The sequence below is a fragment of the Anthonomus grandis genome, chromosome 10, assembly GCF_022605725.1.
Source record: "Anthonomus grandis grandis chromosome 10, icAntGran1.3, whole genome shotgun sequence".
NCBI lineage: Eukaryota > Metazoa > Arthropoda > Insecta > Coleoptera > Curculionidae > Anthonomus > Anthonomus grandis.
In genome coordinates, this window is record NC_065555.1 from 15,345,284 (window position 1) to 15,369,168 (window position 23,885).

General features: G+C 32.5%; 1 protein-coding gene across 1 annotated transcript in view; it reads left to right on the plus strand.

Moving 5' to 3' along the window:
- Positions 1 to 23,885, plus strand: part of LOC126741035 (delta-1-pyrroline-5-carboxylate synthase-like) — a 29,821-nt gene continuing 5,936 nt past the window's right edge. Inside the window, exons 1-6 of the mRNA XM_050447305.1 lie at positions 1 to 225; positions 277 to 435; positions 497 to 595; positions 650 to 893; positions 950 to 1,165; positions 1,218 to 1,400. Of these exons, the coding sequence (XP_050303262.1) occupies positions 133 to 225; positions 277 to 435; positions 497 to 595; positions 650 to 893; positions 950 to 1,165; positions 1,218 to 1,400 (994 nt within the window). The 5' untranslated portion in view covers positions 1 to 132. The remainder of the gene's footprint in view (positions 226 to 276; positions 436 to 496; positions 596 to 649; positions 894 to 949; positions 1,166 to 1,217; positions 1,401 to 23,885) is intronic.

Consider the following 23,885-nt stretch of genomic DNA (forward strand, 5'->3'; position numbering starts at 1 on the left):
TTGACAATGCTGTTGTTTATTTAATAAAATACTAAATTACTTTAGTATTTTTTTTACACTTTTAAAAATAAGTTTTGGGCAAATTTTAGTTTCTTGGACCCTAGTTCCTGACCGGAATGAAAATTCATTATTATGGCCCTATCAATAAATTTAAAAAGTTCAGTAAAAAAGCCTTCAGGGTGGTGTCAATGTACCAGGTTACTTACCGAAAAGAAACCGAAAAAGGTAAGTACAGCATGTCCTTCTACAGTACCGTCATTAAATCAAACATTTCAGGAGGAATGTAAGCCACTGGAACATAAAAGACTTGCCTACCCATCAAGAGATTTATTAAAAAATGCCAAAAGAATTATGGTGAAGTTTGGTAGTGCGGTCATAATCCAAGAAAAGTGGAACAAAATCGCTATGAGTCGATTAGCTAATCTTATAGAACAGGTATCCCATAAAAGTAACTATTAAATCAATGTAATAAAATCATTAGCTACTCATCTTTTAGATGGTGGAATTGCATGAGGAAGGCAAGGAAATTTTATTTATTACTAGTGGTAGTGTGGCACATGGTAGATCAAAACTGGGAGAAAAAGTTAAAGTGCAGGTACAATTAAACTAAAAAAACAATTCTGAAAAAACTAACATTATAGTGTTTTAGTCTGGTACAAAAATTGATAAAAAACCTGCAGCAGCTGTTGGGCAGCCCGGTCTCATGTTCCTTTACAAAGCACTATTTTCAAAATTCGACATTCAGTGTGCCCAAGTTTTAGTAACAGAAGCGGACATTTATCAAGATAATAACAGAAAAGTACTTAAAGATGTCCTCAATCATTTGTTACAGTACAGAGTCATTCCTATTCTGAATACCAATGATGCTGTTTTGCCTCAACCTGAGATTCCTTGTAGGCAGATTATTATTCATGTTTCTGCTTTATTTTTATTAAAAATGATCTTTTAGGCCCTACTTTATGTGAAGGCATCGCCCTTAGAGATAACGATTCACTGGCAGCAATATTATCTACAGAAATCGGTTGTGATCTCTTAATGATTTTATCGACGATTGATGGCGTTTTTACAAAGGATCCAGAAGATCCACAGGCAAGGATTATTCATAATTTTTCCAAGGATATGATTAAGAATGTCGAGTTTGGAAAAGCTAGTAATGTTGGACTAGGTACTGAGGATTAAGATTTTAAATGTCATAAATTTAATCAGTTTGATTGCAGGTGGTATGCAAAGTAAAATAGCTTCTTCTCTATGGGCAGTAGATCATGGAACATCTGTGGTTGTAGCAAACGGACTTAAAGCAGATACACTAAAAGCAGTATTAAGTGGAAAGAAAATTGGAACCTTTTTTAGACAACCTAATCTTTGTGATGAGGATAATACTGAAATAATTGCTGCCAGTGGTAAGTACATAGAGATTTTCACTAATATTTGATCAACTGGACCTAACCTAAGCATTATCTCTTAGTAAGACCTTTAGGTCCTCTAGTGATTTTAAATTTAATATTATTAAGTTCGGTGATGCAATTGAAGGCGCCGCTCTTTAAAAGTTTGGAAATTAATGCAAGTTTCTCAAGAATAAAATTAATTTTATGATTTTGATTGAGGTCAATCAGTTTGATTAATTAATGTATATCTATGATTTCAATGTAGGTTGTAATAGTGTAAAACAAGCTATTTTGTAAAAGTTATTTTAGATAAAGGATAGACATCAATCACAAGACTCTCTAATGGGTCTTAAGGGGAAAGGTTATTTAATTCATTGGAAAAAATATTAAGAGAACTATATATTACTGTTGAACTTTTTTGAAATGAATAGTGAGTTACTTAAACAGCTTTTCTCAGTCGTTTACAGTAAACATTTTTCACCTTCAGATAAATATGACTTTCTGGTACCTGCAGCAGTGTCTATACACTTCAATCAACTCCTATCACTTTCCACGAGATCTTCAGCATCAGATATATTAACTTCAGTTACAGTTTCTACTACTTTTAAAAACCCTTTTTAAAGATAATAAGTTAACTTATTGCTGCCCTTCCAAACTCTTTCATTTAATCCAACTGATTTAGGAGTCTTATTTCAAGTCAGATTACGTTCAATTCAATTAACCAATGATTCCAATTTGGGTTCCAATGGTTCAAAATCTTACTACTAAATTACTATACTTATTCTTAGACTGCATTGGTTCGGTTTTCTAAACAAAATGTGTGGATTTCACGTGGCAATGTTTACATAAAAAATCGGGGTTTTGTGCATCGTGTACAGAATGAGGACGATTTGAATTCTATTTAAAGGTACTTCAACATCCTTACTAATTTTAAGGTCTTGGCATTTGGGATTATTGGTAGCTTTCAAAAGAATCTATACTTATATCATTTTTTTTCTGCGTAATATAGTGGTATAAGGGACACAGAGCCACATACAGTATTGTGCATAAATATAGCAATAAGCGATGTTTTCAAAAATATTATTTGCTCCTTTATTTATTCCATATTATTTCCTTACTTTTAAGTACACGCCTCTGTATTATTTATAAATATACCGAGATATCATAAGAATGCCAATGCAGAGTAAGGAACTTCATGTTTGTTTATTTAGACAATGTGCATAAATATAGCAACACTCTTGTTTCGCACTTATTTTATCAGTTAAATATTGATTTACCTGCTGTAAAGTTGTTATTTTTGAATCTCAGAATTAACTTAAAATGGGTCACTCAAAAACCGTCTCTGGTGATGTAAGAAAAATTATTGTGGAGCATTACGAAAATGGTGTTAGGCAGAGTAATATTGCAAGCTTACGGCTTCACAGGTCAATCGTATCCAGAGTTTGCCAAAAATTTTACCTTACTGGAACAGCTACACCGGCGCCCATTCTTGCAAGACCCAGAAAAACAAATTTGAGGATGGATAGGCAGCTGCTACGAATTTCCAAAGAAAATCCTTTTTTGCCTACTTCCCAAATTTTGGCAAAATTAAAAGAGGGTGGAGTAAACCTCAGTTCCAGTACCGTAAGGAGAAGATTACTTCGGTCATCTCAATATTCGGTCCCTTAATACTGGATTCGATGAATTTGTAAATTACATAACTGATAATAATTTTGACATTTTGGGATTGACTGAGACCTGGTTGACGGCTTATACTGATAACTTGGCACATCAAATTGAGGGTTATAATTTCGTCAGGAAAGATCGATTAGGGCGTGGCGGTGGGGTCGGGTTTTATGTTAAAAAATATGTTAATTTTGAAGTTTATCACATTCACAACCCGCCACAGAACTTCGAATTCTTAAGCATAAAAACTCAGATTTCTAGCAAAAATATTTTGTTTACCGTGATATATCGTCCACCTTCATCAGATATTAACAGTTTTCTTGATTCCCTTGAGGATCTATTTACAAATATTGTTCCTTTATTTGATCATGTGGTTTTTATGGGGGATATTAATATTAATTTACTAAAGAAGTGTAGACTTTCTGACAGATTTTTAGCGCTCTTAAATACATTTGATTTAAATCAAGTAATAACCGAGCCTACAAGATGGAATATATCTAACAATACAAGTACCCTACTTGATGTCATTATTATAAATAAACATTTCCCAATAAATGGTGTCGGTTCGTTGTCTTTGTCACAAACCATTAGTGATCACAACTTAGTATTCTGTTGTCTTGAGTTTCCTAAAAGTAAAGAGGGACATTTTAAAATGAAATATAGGAACTATAGTGTTATTAATACGGATTTATTTGAGCATGACGCTTTAAGACTTAATTGGGATAGTATATATTACCTAAATTCCGTTAACGATAAACTTGTGGCTTTTAACAACAATATACTTTGTTTAGTTGATAAACATGCGCCAATTAAGACTAAAAATATTAAAAATAAACCATTTACTCCTTGGATAACAGACAATATTAAATTGCTTATGAAGCTCCGAGATAAAGCACTGCGAAAATATAAAAAAAATAAAACTGAGTTAAATTTAAACTATTATAGGCAATTGCAAAACTATACAAAACATGCTATTCAGCGGGAAAAAATATCATATTTTAACACACTTTCTACAAAAAAAAATCGTGATTTTTGGATAAATGCTAATAAACTACATCTAACTAAATCAAAGAATACCGATCTGCCTTGTAATTTTAGTAATCCAGAAGCCCTAAATAATTATTTTTCTCAATGCGTTAACCAAATTAACAATAATATATCACAAACCAAATTAAATTTTTACAATGAAAATAAATGGAATAATAGTATTCAAGAATTAAATTTAAGTCTTCTTGATGAAGAAAGGGTTAAATAAAATCAAATGCTATAGGAGCTGACGGACTTTGTATAAATGATATCAAGCTTTGCCTACCTTTTTGTAAAAAACCACTTCTAAACATTTTAAATACTTGCATTCTTACAAATGTATATCCTGATATCTGGAAAAAAGCACTTATAAGACCTATTTCAAAAATCTCTAATCCGAAAGAACTAAAAGACATAAGGCCTATAAGTATTTTATCAGTAGTTTCTAAAATTCTAGAAAAGCATATTCACCAACAACTTTATAATTTTGTTAACTCATTTGGTATACTTCCAGATACGCAATCGGGATTTAGGAGGAATTATAGTACAACTACTAGTCTGGTGGGAATGTTAGATAATATAAGACTTAACGAAGAACATAAACAAAGTACTTGCATGGCGGTGCTTGATTTTAGCAAAGCATTTGATACTATAAATCACTCAATGCTCCTTGCAAAGTTGGGATATTTTGGTTGTTCCGAATCTACAGTTTCTTTTTTTGATTCCTATCTTAAAAATAGATCACATTCGGTGTTGTTAAAAACCAACAATGGAAGTTTAAAGTACTCAGGGTATCTTGATTTGGAAGTCGGTGTTCCTCAGGGCTCCATATTGGGACCTCTTTTATTTTCGATTTATGTTGCGGATATGCCTAACTGTATTGAACATTGTAAATTACAACAATATGCTGATGATTCTCAAATATACATGCCATTAAATTTTTTATATTTTAATATTTCTGAGCAAAAAATTAAATCGGATATACTAAACATAGTTAATTTTTCCAATGAGCATAACTTAAAAATTAACCCTGCTAAGTCTAACATCATTTTATATGGCTATAAGTCAGGAATTCTGAGACACTTGTATGAAAGTATAAATATTGAGATTAATGGAGAAAAAATTCCAGTTGTCAATGAAGTGAAAATATTAGGATTGACTTTAGATTCTAACTTTTGTTTTGAGACACACATTAAAAACAAATTAAATATAGGCTATATGCGTCTTAGAAATCTGTACAGATTTAAAAATGTCTTAAAGAGCAAAACCAAATATTATCTCTGCAATAGCCTCATTCTCTCCTTACTCGACTACGGTGATATCGTATATTCTAATTCTATAACATCTGAGCTTTCTAGATCTATACAAAAATTGCAAAATAGCTGTATAAGATTTTCTTATAGCGCTGCCTATCGGGAGCATATCACACCTTATTTAAACATAAATTCTATTTTAAATATGGAAAGGAGAAGAAAATTACACATATATGCCTTTATATATAAAATAATAAAGTCGGGTCAACCCCCTTATTTAAATAAGTTATTTACTACTTTCTCGCATTTACACAATACTCGTAATGTTGGAAATTTTAGGATACCTCAACATAGAACAAGTAGCTTCCACAGGTCATTTTCGGTTGCCGGAGTTACAATGTGGAATAACTTGCCAAATAATATTAAAGATTTGTCATTTAATAAATTTTACACCAAGGTTAAGCAAATTCTTCTCGACTCCCAACGAGATGCCTGGTAGCGCAGATATAACTGGCTAACGCAACTTGCGTTGGCTAGTTATATCTGTGCTGGTAGTATGACTGGTGGTGGATACATAGTAGTATAAACTGCAAAATCAACTAAGACCAAAGATAAGCTGGCCTATCCAATCTTTCTTTTATGGTTCTTTTTTGTCTATTCTTGTTACCTTCCGTCGCATGCCAGCCAAATTGCTTTGCCATTTTTTGTTTCTACCCTTTTTAGTTTTAGTTTTGTTCTTTTTTAGGTTAATTAGGATTTTTTTTTTTGTGTTTATTTATAATGTTTTCGAAGCCTGTTTCACGCAAATTGCGCTATCGGTTTTATATAATCGCGAAGCAGTTCCTTTTACCAGAAATTGTCAATTTTATTTTCTCATGTAGCTATAATTATATTTATAACAATTTTTTTGGTAATAAACTTTTTTGACTTTGACTTTGACTTTGATTACTTGATGCCAACTTACCTGCTCGTCGCCCCGCCAAAAAACCGTTACTCTAAAGAAGAACGTCAAGGCTCGTTTTCACTTTGCCCAATCTCATGTCGACTGGTCTGTAGCTGATTGGAAGAAAGTCGTATTTAGTGATGAATCTAAATATAATTTATTTAGGACTGATTTAGTGATGTACGTCAGGTGCCCCAGTGAACAAAGATTAAACAAAAAGTACATTTGATCTGTTTAGAGGGAAATATTCTTATATGGGGATGTTTCTCGGCTCATGGCATGGGACCCATAGTAAGAATAGTGGGCAAAATGGATCGTTGCATCTACAAAGACATTCTGCAAACACATTTAGTTCCATATATGGATGAAGTCATGCCAGTAACAGCCATATTTCAGCATGACAACGATCCAAAACATGCTTCTCAATTTGTTAAGAGGTGGCTATCCGATGAAAAAATAAATGTAATGGTTTGGCCATCTCAATCGCCAGACCTAAACCCTATAGAGAATTTATGGCATTACATTGACACCAAAATCAGGCACCTAACATGCTCTAATACAAATATTCTCTTTGAAATAGTGGAAAAGGCTTGGAAAGAAGTGAACAATGACTATATTATGAAATTAATTGAGTCCATGCCAAGACGATGTGCAAATATTATAAAGGAGAAGGGGTACTACACGAAATATTGAATTGATTTTAATTTAGCTGGGTTATATTTTTTTTAGAATAAAAACTATTTTTTGTTGCTATATTTTTGAATAATAAATTTGCATAAAACAATTTGCTGTTTTATTTATTATGATACAAAAAATATGATAATATGAAAATATAAACAGGCTCTAATTATTCTTGTAAATAATATATAAACCTTACTTATAAAATAGATACTAAAAGATATATAACAGGAAAGTTCAATGTTGATATCTTTTTGCACAATACTGTAAGTGAAAAAAAAACTGTTATTTCATCTTATTATTATTGATTTTATTATTGAAACATTTTTTCTTTTTAGTTTATATAATTCAGGTTTATTCTATTTTCATTGATATCTAAGTATATATTGCTTAAAGGAAAGTCATATATCTAATCTTTTTTATTTGTTTGTTTTTTCTTTTTTTTTGTGAGTTTTGGAGAATAAGTTGTTGGTCTTCTTTGATTAAATTATATTAATTAACTTTAAGTTTATAATGCCTGAAACCTTAAGTGATGTTAAGTTTGGTCACCTTAACGTGCGTTTACTGTCTACAGGTTTTGATCACCTCTCGGATTTCATTGTCCGATCAGCTGGAATTATGTGCGTTTCTGAGACTTGGCTTAGTGATGATAGATCTTATAGTTTTTCAATTCCAACTTATAAGTTATTTGTGATGAATAGGAGGGCCAGGGGAAGAGGGGTTGCTATATATGTGCGGCAATCTCTTGAAAGCTCTTTAACCTTCGAGGATTTTGATTTCTCCCTTGATCTCGAGTGCTTATTCGTTAAATTACGTTTGGGAAAGAAACTTTTTCTATTCAGCTCATTATATAGGCCTTCTAGGGGAGATCTACGTCATTGTGTTCGTTGTTTTGACGATATTTTATCCCTTGCATGTTCACAATATGATAATGTTATTATTCTCGGTGATTTCAATGTGAATCACTTTTCAGACAATATTTTGTTGGATTGCTTTTCTGCATATGATTTTGCCCAGGTAATAAATGAGCCTACTCGTGTTGCAGCTAAAACACAAACTTTAATTGACGTGATTTATTTTAACAAACCCGCAAGTCTCGTACGTTCTTATACTTTGAATGCTGATTTAATTTCAGATCACCATGTAATAGTTTGTGGGGATCAGATAGTCAGGATTAAGGTTGAAAATGAACTTAAGTAAAATATAGATCTTATAGCAACTTTCGGTTTTTTGACAGAAATGATTTTCTTGCTGATCTAGAAGAAATAAATTGGGATAATATGTACCATATTTATGGTCTGGGTGAAAAAGTCGAGTATTTGTCCAGCAACGTTTGTTCATTATTTGAGACACATGCACCATTAACTACCTCAAGGATTTCTAAACCTTTTACTCCGAATGGATTACCGAAAGCGTTAAGCTCTTTATAGAAGAAAAAAATAAAGCGTTATCTAAGTCTAAGAGTTTACCGATTGGCTATTCTACAAGCAACTACCAAATTCGGTGGTGGGGATGATTAGGCGGGAAAAGAAAGCATATTTGGAACTTCATCAAAAAAGCAGCAATAGTAAAAAACTATGGAAAGCAATAAAAAACCTTTAGTCTTAGAAATTCTTCTAACCGTTCTATACCTGCAAACCTTCAAAATCCTGACAAAATAAATGATTATTTTTCATAAGTTTATAGTCTGGTAGCTAGATAGGTATAGCTAGATAACTGCCCAGAGACAGTCGAATATTTTCTTAATTATACATTTAGTCCTGATCTCCAGTTCTTATTTCGCTTAGCCACAGTAGCAGACATTTTAAAAATAGTTTTAGATATTAAATCTACTGCCTGTGGTAGTGACTGCATCTCAGCGAATCTGCTCCAACATTGTATTTATCATCTTGCTCCTCACTTGACTCATGTTATAAACTCCTGTTTGGAAAGAGGTTGTTTTTCTGATGTTTGGAAGACTTATCTTATAATGCCTTTAGCTAATATATGATTATGACTATGATTTCTTTATCACAAATAACATAATCCCGCAGGGCCAGTCTGGTTTCCGAAGGCGGCATAGCACCACATCTGCCTTGTTAAAAGTTACTCAAGAAATCATTGAGGCTTTGGATAGAGATGATACTATTGCTTGACTTTTCTAAAGCTTTCGATACGTTGGATCACAGCCTGCTTTTAGCAAAATTGACCTATTATGGATTCGATAATAATTCATGAAACTTCTTTAGGTCGTATCTTTTTGAAAGAAAGCAACTGGTGGTATTAGAAAATCAAGCTCAGTCAAACCGCTCTTATATAAGTTCTGGGGTACCACAAAGATTCGTTTTGGGTCCTGTCTTATTTCTAATGTGCATAGCAGACATGTATAAGGTTGTTAAATATTGCAGTATTCGGGGCTTTACGGATGATATGCAACTTTATTATTATTTTTTTTGAAGCTGATGACGTATTGAGGGGTTGTAGTAGAATAAATGAAGATTTGTCATGTATTTGAACTTTTTCGTCGAGCAGTTATTTAAAATTTAGCAAAGATAATACTACTACGAAGTAGTACCCGTAGTAGTATTATCTTTGACCCTAGCAAGTGTTCTGTAATGTTTTTTTCTTCAAAAAATAAGAAAAAAAATGTCTTGGATAATCTACAACTATTTGTGGGGGGAACGCAGTTAAAAATAGTTGATAACATTAAGAATCTTGGTGTAATTTTCGAGGAGGACTTGAGATTCAAAATGCATGTTTTTGACGTAATTAAAAAATCCTATTTTGCGCTTAAACCGTTGTATGCTAATAGAAGTATCATTAACTACAAAGAACGCAAGAAATTATGCGAGTCCTTAGTACTTCCTATTACAGGGCCGTATCTAGGGGGGGTTTTGGGGGTTCAAACTCCCCCCCGAAAATCTTATAACGTAAAATAAAATTGAAACGACTGGTACCTATATCCAGGCTATAATTAGAGAAAAATATCCAGCAGCACTATATGTGCACTGTAGTGCTCATTCTTTAAATTTAGCTCTTGCCCATTCCTGTAAGGTTCAGAGTATCAGAAAATGGAACAATAAAATCTATTGCAAATTTTATAAAAATATCAGCTATGCGTACTGAGATATTAAAAAATAAAATTAAAGAACATGTTCCAAATAGTAAATGGAGTAAGTTAACATCCATGTGTGAAACTCGGTGGGTGGAAAATCATGATGGACTAATTAGGTTTACTGAAGTTTTTAAACCCATTATTGAAACATTAGAAGAACTAAAACAAGTAAGAGACATCGAAACTTCTTCAAAAGCTTTGCAGTTCCTTCGAGCTATTATGACCAGTGAGTTTATTATCAGTATGTTAACAACGTCCACTTTAATTGCTTTTACTCTACCGTTATGCAGAATTCTCCAGACTGTGGATTTTGATCTATTTAGCGCTGTTGAGCATGTGAATACTGTTATTAATCAGGTCAGGAATATGAGACTGATTATAGATCAAGAATTCAAAAATATTTGTAAAAAATCTGAAGCTATTATAAAGTCTATAGATGATGAAGAATGCATAAAAATACCTAGAATAGTTTCACGACAGCAGAATCGTTCTAATGCCATGGTAGCTACTGCAGAGGAATATTTTCGAATCACAGTTGCAATTCCTTTTTTTGATCAATTTAGAAGAACTGTTGAAAATCTGCAAGATTTGCAAATCAAGAAAAATCACTTTCATTGTTATATTGTCTAGTACCAAATATGTGCGAAGCACACATAGTAAAAATGGAAGACTTGTTACCATATGAGGAATTTTTGGACCTAGATACGTTATCTGCAGAACTACAGTTGTGGAAACAAAAATGGATTAAGTTGCCTCAAGCAGAAAGGCCAAAAAATGCTCTTGATGCATTATCAGCATGTAATCCATCTTTGTTTCCCAATATTCATACTCTGTTGCAAATTCTGGCTACGTTACCTGTATCTACAGCCTCATCAGAACGATCATTTTCATCGCTAAGGCGTTTAAAAGACTATTTGCGCAATTCAACTGGTCAGGAGCGGCTAACAGGACGATTGCCCTTTTAAGCGTGCATAGAAATATTATAATTGATACCGCAGAGGTCTTAAATCGTTTTGCGAGGGAAAAGCAAAGAAATATTCAGTTGTTATTATAATTATTATTTTTAAAATTTTAACGTTGTTAAATGTGTTTTTTAGTTTAAACTGGTATCTTCTTTTAGTAAAACCTATTTATAAATTAAAGTTTTTTTTATCCCTAATATCTTAAATGTCACTGGCCTAACCCCCCCAAAATTTTGGTCCAGATACGGCCCTGTCCTATTATGAATTACTGTAACATTGTTTATGTTCCTTGTTTAGATAAAGTCACCCTGTATCGTTTGCAGAACCTTCAAAATCAGTGCTGTAGATTCATTTTTAACTTAAGAAAATATAACAGAGTTTCAGAAAAAATGTGTACTCTTTGATGGTTGCGTGTAGAGAATCTTTATCTTCATCAGTTGGCCGTTTTTGTACATCGATTGCTTGGTACATCCTCCCCTGCTTACCTTCGTGAAAATTTCAGTTTTCGAAGAGATGTGCACGACGTCAATCTAAGATATACAGGGTGTGCCAACATGGTGTACGGCTAAGATAGCGCCTTAACTATACGAGGTAGAGCGAAAAGTTCTACAGCAAAGTGGTATGGTTGACAAAAACCTAGGAACTAAAAATATTTTTATGTATACTCGGTGTGTTACAAAAAAGTTACTATAAAATATTATTTTTTTTAAATAGTACGCCCTATATATTATGACACTAAATTATGAGGCAAAACGAATACTTTACTTTGGTATAACGTTTTTAAAATTTCCGTGCGGCGTTGCAACGTAATTAATTTTTTTATGTTATTTTTTGCCTTTTTCGTCTGGTTCGTTTAAAAAATCATAATTAACTTAAAATATATTCTGCGCTTATGAAACTTGTACCACAGTTAGTCCAGGGAAAAATACCTTCATTTTTTATTTAATATGTCCTATAGCTAAACCAAGTACTTTTTGAGATATTTTAACTTTTCTGTAAAAAACTATGCATAAAACGGGTATTCTTTAAGTTTTGATCAAGATTGCTTACAAATATTGGTTTAAACATCAAATAATAATTGTCAGATTATTAGTTTTATGACAGCACTAGACAAGATCAATGTTTTTTCTTCAAAAACCATTTTAAAAATTATTATCAGTGAGTTAGTTAATCGATTTTTAATTTTTATTGTTTATTTTGTAATCAATATGAATTTTCCTCGTAAGGAATTTGTTGATATGATATATGCCATTGGAGCTGCTGAAAGAAAATATAGCCTTTTGGCATCTAGAATTTATGAGCAACTGTTTCCTGAAAGGAGAAATCCCTAAGCCCAAGTGTTTTAAAAACTAAAAGAAAGATTTGAGAAAACAGGAAGTGTAATTTATAAAAAACATGAACGGGTGAAGCCAGTTACGAATGAGGAAAACAGGATGACAGTAGCTTTAAGTGTCGTTAAAGATCCTCATAAAAGCATTAGGCAGCTTGCTAAAGAATTACCCTTTAGTGCAAAATCAATATCTCGCATGCTTCGAAGCGAAAAATTCCATCCTTACCGTATTCAATTGTTGCAGGAATTACTTCCGCAGAATTATGAAAGAAGAATGGCTTTCTGCCAGTGGGCGCAAAATAAGATTCGTCAGCCTGAATTTTTTAATTTTCTGCTTTTTTTGGACGAAGCTACATTCCATAATAATGGCAGTGTTAATAAACATAATTTTCATTATTACGGCACCAGCAATCCATTCTTCACCCGAGAAATTCATCATCAACATAGGTGGTCGCTTAATGTTTGGGCAGGAATAATAGGACATTACATTATTGGACCGCACTTTTTTAATTGACATCTTACAGGTGAAATGTATTGAAACTTTTTACAAAACGATTTTAATGTCCTTCTACAAACATTGCCTGACCATGTGGGATATAGGATTTGATTTCAGCACGACGCACGCTCCAGCTCATTATAGCCATGCTGTTAGAAATTTTTTAAATAAGCATTTTGATGACCGGTGGATAGGGAGAAATGGGCCGGTCCCTTGGCCCGCAAGGTCCCCAGATTTGACCAAACTGGATTTTTTTTTGTGGGGATATGTGAAGGAAAAAGTCTATCAAACAGCTCCTACCACAAGTGAAAATATGAAAAATAAAATTCAGGAGATTTTTCAAATAGTCACGCCAATTATGTTGGAAAAGGTTTATGACTAATTCTCAAAACAGGGTGTTCCATTTGAAAAATTTGAGATATTGAAAGTTCTTTAAAAACACCCTGTATTAAAAAATTACAAATTATCATAGTCAGCCAAGAGGAGGTACCCTAGACTAACTGTGGTACAAGTTTCATAGGCGCAGAATAAAGACTAAGTTAATTATGATTTTTTAAATGAACCCTCTAAAAGGAAAAAAATAACCTAAAAAGATTAATAACGTTGCAACGCCGCACGGAAATTTTAAAAACGTTATACCAAAGTAAAGTACTCTTTTTGGCTTACATTTTAGCACCATAATATACAGGGCATACTATTTAAAAAAAAGTCATATTTTATAGTAACTTTTTTGTAACACACCCAGTGTACATAAAAATATTTTTAGTTCGTAGGTTTTTGTCAACCCTACAATTTTGTTGTAGAACTTTTTGCTCTACCTCGTATAGTTAAGGCGCTATCTTAGCCATACACCTTGTTGGCACACCCTGTATACAAAGGTTTAATTCTATTTAACGACATCAAAAATTGTATTACTTTGAATCAATTCAGAGGGCTCTTGAGGGAATTTATCATGAATAAGTAATATTGTGTTTGTTATGTTATTTTAATTATACAGGGTGTCCCAGAAGACGACGATCAAGCTTAAGGAGGGGAAGGAGGTGGTCATTTAGAAACTAGATATCTATATATGTGGTTATCAAAATATTGATGGGTAAAAAGTTATTCACCTTTTTGTATTTTTTATTAAAATTGAATACTGCGAACAATAATAGAGTTATGCAAAATAAACGCGGTAAACTACTGTTTTATTTTTGATTATGTTTGATTCTTAGGGATGTCCTTTTAATTTTAAAATAATTTCAAAAACTCTAATGTCTTCTAGTCCAAAAAAAAAATGTTTAAAAACAAGTTTCGATTTCAAAAAATCTTAGTAAGTTTTTTTAATGGATGGTGATAAAAAGGAATTACCCTTTAAAAAACTGACGCGCTCTTAGAAATTGAGAAATTATTGTAGATTCTTAACATAATAATAAATAATAAAAACATATTTGTTTTACCCAATTTCTAATGGAAAATACTTTACTTGTACCATTGCCAATTCTTTTAAATATCACAAAAATTTTTAAAGGTTTTTATTTATTACCAATTATTATTAAGGTAGGTATTTACCATTTACCTATTCTTAAATTTAAGGTGAACGTTAAAGTTCAGTTTAAAAATATTTTGAATATTTTGCAGTATCCTTTTTTGTTGAGATAAAAATAACAAACGATTTGGTATTTTTCAAATCAGTCTTAGGTACGCTTTCCTCCATACTGGGCTATTACATTTCGACCTTTGCGATTAATAAGTACCTACTTTTTTATTTGTTAGTTCAACTATTAAAGATGCCTTATGCACCACAGGAATATGCAGAAATGCATTATGTCTACGGGTTTTGTGACGGTAATGCTCGGGCTGCTGCTAGAGAGTACAGGGCACGATTTCCTAACAAAGCACATTATCCTGATTACAGAGTGTTTCAAAATGTGCATAGGATATACGTGAATGGTCAAATTCCTGGCCAGCATTTGCCCAGAGAAGGAAGGCCTAGAGTTGATATTGGTGAAGATGAGATAATAAATATGGTAGCAAAAAATCCGACCATTAGTATTCGTCGTATTCGTCAAGGCGTTTGGGATTATCATCTTCATTGGTGCATCGTATTTTGAGAAGATCTCTGTTACATCTATATCATGTGCAACGGGTGCAAGCATTGTTACCCGGAGACTACGCCACAAGAGTACGATTTTGCAGGGATATGTTACGTCGCAACAGAACCGACCCTCAGTTTTTCCAAAGAATTTCGAAGTGGAGCGACGAATCATTGTTTCAAAGGATAGGAATATTTAATATTCACAATTTACATCATTGGGAATATGTTAACCCTAGAATTGTGCGCGCTTCCTAGAATTGTGGGCTGGAAATAATTGAGGGTAAGTTAATTGGCCCTTTTGAATTACCAAGACGACTCAATGACGAAAGCTACCTCAATGTTTTACCGTTGATTGAATATTTGGGAAGATACGCAATCCTGTGTTAAAAAGTGTACCCGGTCGACTATCGGATTGCCGTTCAGTTTCGTGCACCGTGTGGTGCTGCCGCGAAGCGTCAAATCTAGGAACGATTTATTTTAGCTGCGTGGACATGGCTTTTGGCTTCTTTGAGTCAGGTTTTTAACGACGCTGGAATCTCCGGTTACGCGGCCGTGTTGGATATTTTTTTAAGATATGGGATGATGCTGCCAACTATGTTTTTATTATTTTTTTTGAACATACAACACGTGTCGTTTATGGGGTGGTCAAGTGATAAGTGATATACTTAAGGGTGGAGGCATATTGAAATTTCTTAAAAGTTTAATTTTATAAACAAATAATTACTTACCAAAATATGTTTTTGAGACAAAAATTAATACATAAATATATATAAAAAGCTATTTTTACAAAATTACCAACAAAGTTTAATACAAGTTATAATTCTAACAAACATTATGTTTCCTCCATTTTGTGTTCAAGAGGGTCAAGTTTTTAAATAAAAAGCCCGTTGCACTAAAAACTAATATACAAAAAATATATGGAACAAATTTTAGGATATAAGTAGGTTTCACGTAAATATTATAAAGAATAATTGAAATAATTCATAAGACTTAATACCGATGGTAATATAACTTCTTGATCAATAATTTTTTGTAAAAAGTAACCCATTTTATCATGTGATTCAATATCTGAAAAATTGTGCAGCGTAGTGAGATCTGTAAAGTAAGGGGTTGTGAGTGAGGATGTTAATAGAAATAGAAAATAGGCCACATTTTAAGTTTTAAGCGACACAGGAAAATTCTCAATTACCAGTTGTTACAACTAACAACAAATACAACTAACAACAATACTTAAAACTATAAGAAGATATCTAGTAACAAAAAAAAAATAAACATTTTTACAACTATGCTTAAAACTATAAAAAGATACCTAGTAACAAAAAAAAAACACTTTGTTTAAAGACCCCGCATCACGGTTATAAAGGACGTCAATAGAGGTGGTATAATTAGAGGGAAGTTGAGCGATATAGTGTCCTTTTATAATAAAATCTAAATACTTTGTAAAATCTAAATTTGGCAAAATCATTTTATTTTTTTTCTGGCGTTATTTCAAAATATATGACAAAAGTATTTATTAAATGAATAAATTATTGTGACCACTTTTTCTCGCCTATACGATGACATCTTTAAATTTAAAATACGACGTTCTGTCTTTAAAGAGCCATCATCAACTTTGTTTTTCTTTGTCGGCGCTATATTGACCATTTGCAGTTTAACGACGCGGGAATCTTTGGGCGCCCGGCCGTTTTGTTATTTTTTTAAGACAAGGGCGATGATGATAACAGCGCTTTTATTTATTTTGTTATTGCCGATATTTAAATGCGCTGTGATTTCGCATAAATAACTAGATAAATGTGGTGGTCAAGTAATGTATTGGAAAGTGCTATCTCTTACAACTTAAATTTTATTAACAAATAATAAATTACTTACCAAAATCCTTTTTTGAGACAAAAATAAATAAATAAAAACAAAACAAAAATTCAATAAGCTTTTATTTATTAATTAGAAAATTAACAAAAATATTTAATAAAGGTGATGATATAGGTAGGTTTCACGTAAATATAAAGAGTAAATTAAATAATTAAAGATTTAATATCTATATACGGTACTATAGTTTTTTAGAGTCAATAATTTTTTGCAAAAAGTAGCTCGTAATGTGATTTTTGAAAATACGGGTTTGTGAAACCAGCCAATATCCCAAAAACTGTGTAGGGTACTGAGATCTGTGAAGTACACTTTTTTTGGACAAAAATATTGAAAAATAGATACCTTTAACTGAAATTAATATAAAAATAAAATCGCAAAATTTAAAAGGTTTTGAATAAGGGTGTAGCAACACTATAAAATATAGAAAATAGGCCATATTTTAATTTGCAATACAGGCAAACACTTAATTACTAATTCTTAAAACTAGAAAAAGTTAATAAGAAAAAAAAACAAATATTTTGTTTAACAGTATGAAGGGTCTCATCGCGATTATACAGGAAGTCCAAAATAAGGATGAGCAGTAAATGGTTTAATTAGGCGAAAGTTGCGCAATATAAATGCAATTAAAAAATTGGAAAAATGCCAAATACTTCCTAATATTCAGGAAAAAGGTGAAATTTGGCAAAATGGTTTTTTATTTGTTTCTGGCGTTATTTGAAAACATAAAATAAAATCATTTATACATTGTTGTAAACACTTTCTCTCATTTACAAGTTAACATCTTTTCCTTTCGTATTTCGAAAACATCGTCGAGCCAGTTTTTGCCTCCTGACATATCTCCATAAAACTTAGGTTTATGATCGATAACAATTCCAAGAAATCTGTTAAAATTATTCACTTCCAATTCTTTGTTGTGAATCATGAACTGCTCTGAACATAAAAACTTAACAATTTAGTCTTATCTATGTTTAAAGACAACAATTTAGCATCAGACCACTGTTTAATCATTAATAAATCTTTAGAAATTGTTCTTGATAATGTGCTTTTATTATTGTCTGTCCATAAAATAGTGGTGTCATCTGCAAAAATAGTGAAGAATCCTCTTATCTGGAGAGACGCCAGGTCATTTATATACAATAGAAATAAAATAGGACCGAGAAACGAACCCTGCTTACTACACAAAGTTCAGACAAACTGCCATTTGGCCAAACAAACTTTTTTCTGTCTAACAAAACAAAATTTTAACCATTCTAGAGTAACTCCCCTAAACTCTAAAAATATTTGTATTTACATTTCTTTTTCTTTTTAAACGGATATGTTGCATTCTTTTAGCCCTAATTTGGTTTTTTAAAACATTTATTTTAAAATGTACAGCACCCAACTGTTTTTTTGTATCGGATTTTGTGAATGAGGGACTTGATATTTGACATAGTTCATTTGCCTGTCGTTCTGGGCTTATTATTTTACATAATTCTTTTTTTCAGTTACAGGGTTTTCGGGGGTGGTACATAAACGCTTAACACTATAAATAAATAAATTTATATCTGCCTCATCATTATCATCGTCAACTGCTGGATTTCTCTTTCTGGAATAAGTTTTGATGGTGTCCGCTAAAACGAAAACATTGCAAGGATAGAGTATTGCAAATAGCTTATATTTATTTGTGTACAATTGCTGTATTGTTTCCCTGTAACGTTACATTTCTGTAATTTGCTTTTTAAAACATTTACTCTAATATCTAAAATCTTTAAAAAAGTTTCAAACCAAAAAATAATTAGCGGACCCTATAAATAAAAAGTAATATCCTATAAAAAGCATCTTGATCCCGCCCAAAAATGTTTGTGATACGTCTTTAACATCTTCTAGTTAGCAAATTAAGTGGCCTGTTAAATTTAAAATATTTGTTTGCTGTAGAACTTTTTTTGAAAAGCGAAGCTTTCTTAAAATAAATAGGCATTTCCAAATTTTGCTAAAAAACAAACAAACTTTTTATCCTAAAATGAGGAGATCTATCGTCCATTTACATTTGTGCATTAAAAGAATTATCCTGTCTATATGTAAGTAATATATAATAATAATTATAGTTATAATAATATTATAATACTTATTGTCGTAATAGGTAAGGTTTGTCACCAACTTGTAAAAGGGTTTGAAAATATGCAAAAGGGCAAATAGGAATATTTTCAGTAATGCGAGCACGAGAATGAGTATTAAAAGTATACCCACTCATGTACTTTTAACAACAGTTAAGAAAATCTGCCTATAAAAAATAAAGTGTCAAGTTTAAGTAATATTATAATATTCTTTACTTACCATTTTCTCAATTTATTGATAAAACTTTTGCATCTAAACTCTCAAGGCTTTGAGCGTTACATCAGGTATCAGACAAAGAAATTGTGCTTCTAGAGGCCGGTTGTATAATTTAGAGTAAATTTATAACACTAATTTGGAAGGAAACAGTAAAATATCAAGAATAATACCTTTCCATGAAATTGGTACAGCTGATTTTAAAAGTCTCTTTCGCTTATTACTTACTGCAATATATATTTTGTCAAAATGTTTTTCGCAAACCACTTTGTTTTTTAATAAATTTTCATCCATAACATATGTTTCCGCATTGCCTATATTTTCTATCCACTGGCTAAGCAACACTGGTTTTAAAATTGGAAATTTGAAAAAACTGAGAACATTGTTTTTACATTTTCTTACATTATTGCACCCACGATACGCACACTGATTAATTTTGTCTAAAGGAGCCATTGTCTCACAAACTAAACACATTTACATATATCTATCTATTTGTGATTATGATATCCAAGAAAATTTTTTAACAACTACCAAATTGCAATACGGGAAACACGAACCTGTGCAAAAACTCTCCCACACGACTCAGGGATATCGGCCGATTACTAATGAGAAGCGACGGACGAAATTCTTTTCGCGCATACTGGAGAGAATCGCCATCTATTTTTCACGCATATTTGCGGTCACGCTTTAGCCCATAAGGTTGCGTATCTTCCCAAATATTCAATCAACGGTTTTACAAAATGGTTACATTTAAATGGCTTACTAGAAGACATATCCTTAGAAACACGTCGAAACATGTGGCTGCAGTATGATGGAGCTCCTCCGCACTACGCTCGAGTAGTGAGAGTTTATACCAACCAACAGTTTCCAAATCGTTGGATTGGAAGGCGTGGGACCTTAACCCATTGGACTTCTTTTTGTGGGGTTATTTTAAAAAATTAGTTTACGCTAGAGAAAGTTGCACTGAACAGGAATTGCGTCAAAAAATAGAAGAAGCGATCAGAGTGATCAATAACAACCAGCGGGGATTCCAACGGTTAAAAAGAAATTTTATTCGACGATGTAGATTATGTGTAAGGGTAGGCGGCAGACATTTTGAACATTTAATGTAGTTATGTTACTTATTAATAATTAAATAAAAAAAATATTATTACAATTTCTTGTATTTTTGAAAAAATGTGGCAATGGTACAAATAAAGTATTTTCCATTAGAAATTGAGTAAGACAAATCTGTATTCAAGTCTTTAATTATGTTATGAAACTACTGCTCGGAAATATCGAAATGGCCAGTGAAATTTGGGTGCGCAGTGGCAAAATCCTCGAAAGCCCATTTTAGGCCGTTGGTTTATCATTTTCTGTCTTCATCGCACACTGACTCTCTCACTCTTTCTTCCCGCATCTCAAAGGCCATTTCGATATGGGCGAGTTGTACATTAATTTCTCAAGATTTTCTAAGGACAGGTCAGTTTTTTAAAGGTTAATTTTATTGAATCCAGCATCCATTAAAAAAAAATTATTTATATTTTTTGAAAACAAAACTTGTTTTTAAGATCATATTTTTCTTGACTAGACGAGAACAGAGGTTTTGAAACTATCTTAAAATTAATAGGACACTCCTAAGAATTAAACATGACTAAGAACAAATCAGTAGAATAATCCGTTTATTTTGCATAACTTTTTTATTGTTGCCAGCATTCAATTTTAATAAAAAGTACAAAATATTAAATAACTTTTTAACTGTCAACAATTGGATAACAACATATATAGTTATTTTAATTCAAAATGACCTTCCCCTTCTCCCCTTTAAGTTTGATCGTCGACTTTTGGGACACCCTGTATAGTTTAATAAGTTTTACTATAGCATGCATTATTTCCGCTCCAATCATCATCTTGATTGTGGGTTTATCTGTTGACTGGGTATTTTTGGGCCAACCGGGATACTGGTTACAGCTTCTTCGAACTACCGAAGCATTTCTGTGTGTGTTAGAGGGAAGTGTTACATGGGGGGACCAATGTGTCTGGTCAGCAAGGTCAACCAAGCTCCAAATGTGTGTCATCGGCTGCTTGCAACCGAACCGACTCGATCAACCTGGTTCGACATTATTTTTATTATTATAAGGCAAGGCAACATCAATTAACTGTGCTTTTAATAAATGGGGTAAGGAAATAATGTTTAGGTAAAGTCTAGTTTTAATTTATGGTGTACCTCTGTCAGGATCTTTCTGGAACCGGGATGCTGTTTCTGGATTACCGAGACCATCCATGGACAAACCGAAGTGTCCTGATACAGTTATGGCTAACTTATACTCTTACTTTATTTTTCATTTATATTTTTATTGAATGTAGCTTTTTTGCGAAATAGAGATATTATTTATACCTGGCTTAAGGACTTTTCTGCGCATCGAAGAATCCAATCAGTTTATTGGAATTCTTCCTAATCAAGAGGTGATTAAACTCAACTGTAATAAACAAATTGAGTCAATTCGTTTAAAAGGCAGTTTCCTTTTTAACGTACCTCAAAATTGTGAAATTGTTACCAATCGAGCGAAGTTCCTGATCGATAAGCCAATTGTAAGCTGTAAATTGTAATCGTGGAACCAACTTTTGAAGAAAAATCGTCAAGTTTCAAAATCCACCTTTGGACGAACTTCATGCTATAAAACATCAAAGTTTGCAAAATCCGCCCTTTTACCTAATCGAACAACAATCAATAATTGGAAGCCCTAGTTTATGGACGATGTTTATTTATTTATTTATTTATTATTAATAATTGTAACTAGTTATTTCTGCTACAAGAAGTTCCTGTATACCAGATGTTCGAAAAAGTCGACCAGAACCTGCCAATGTTGGAGATGTTCAACTTCCACCCTAGCCTATGAAGTTGAATTTTAGGAGGGAGGAGTTATGTGACTAGCCACCCTGTACAACCATGGAAGCCACTAGCTGCTGACCCTGCAATTTATTACAACAAAACTGTTTCATTGTTTATTATCGAGTTAGTCAATTGAAGTCGCTAAGACAATTAGCATGTAATTTTAAATTATTTAATTTTCAAATAAAATAATATTTTTTAAAAAGGCATTTTGGTTGTTAAGTTAGTTAAATAGTGTTAACAAAGTTTTCCTTAACTAAATCTAAAAGTAAAAATGTTCCACGCAAATTAGGCTGTATTATGACTGGAATATTCTCTCTGACGACGTTGATTCAGAATTCTCTAGATTTGTAAAAACGCTATCTAGTCTTTCTCACAAATCCTTTCCTTTGAGACCTCTTAAAAAGAAGGAACATAACCCCTGGTCTACCCAAGGCTTGCGTGCATCTGCTAAGAACATGCGCTTATTATCTCATCTTAAGACATTTGCAGACAGCGCTTTTTTTCATGAATACGTAAGACTTTACAAAAAGATTTATCAGAGAACTTTAAAAGCCGCCAAGGATATTTACTATAATAGGAGACTGGCTAAATCTAAAAATGTGGCTAAGGAAACATGGTCGATTGTTAATGCTTTGAGAAATAAGCCTTCTTTGTCGAATACTCCACTTCATCTGAGAACCTTGCCACATTTACAAAATGATTATTTTGTAAATGTGGCAAATAATTTAATGAGTACCATAACTCCTTCCCATGGTCCACTTTCATATCTTCCCATTGCAAATGAGAATTTCCACAGTTTCTTTTTTACGCCCGTAGTGTTACCAGAGCTTTGCAGTTCAATTAGGGAAATCAAAAACAAAGGCTCTTCTGGAATTGATGGACTTACTATCAAAATGTTTTCAAATCTGCCCGAATGTACATTATGTCATCTTATTACTCTAATTAATCAGTCTATTCAAAAAGGTGTTTTTCCTAACTGCCTTAAGTTGGCGATAATAATTCCACTACATAAAGGAGGAGACAAAGATCAGTCTTCCAACTATCGCCCTATCGCTCTTCTTCACACACTTTCAAAAATTATTGAAAGTTTGGTTAAAAAAAGACTTCAATCATTTTTGCTAAAATATAAAATACTTACTTCCCATCAATTTGGATTTTTAAATAACAAATGCACAAATGATGCTATGTTTTCTCTTTTTAATAATGTATACTCTAGCTTAAACAACCAACACCCTACAGCAACAATTTTCTGTGATTTTTCTAAAGCCTTTGATTGTGTTAATCATGACATCTTATTAAAAAAGTTGCAATATTACGGGTTCAGAGAAGCGCCTTGTGAATGGTTTAAGTCGTATCTCAGTAACAGAAGTCAAGCTGTGAGAATTGATTCGACTATGTCTTCTTGCAAGCCAATACAAAGTGGAGTGCCTCAAGGTTCCGTACTTGGCCCTATTTTGTTTCTTATCTTCATCAATGACATTGCTAATCTAAATATTAACGGTAAAGTCTGTCTATTTGCTGATGATACTAGTTTTACCTGGAGTGATCCGGATATTTCTACATTTCATAAAACCGTATCAAGTGATTTAACTACTATCAAATTATCGTGCGACTCCTAACTCTACTAATCTCCTATGTCTCAACATTTCCAAAACTAAAATGTTGTCCTATAAAAATACCTTGCAATCTTTTGTACTTGGTAACGCAATAATCGACGAAGTTGATTCTGTAAAGTTTTTAGGGCTAACTGTTGACAACTCGTTAAAATGGGACACACATATTGACTCTTTATCAAGAAAATTAAGTTCCGCTTGTTTTGCCTTAAGATCAATTTCTAAGGAGCTTAGCCTGTCTACTTCTAGAACAGTTTATTTTGCCCTGTAGATCGATGCTTAGCAATAAAACTCGAGACTTTCTCTTATTCCTCT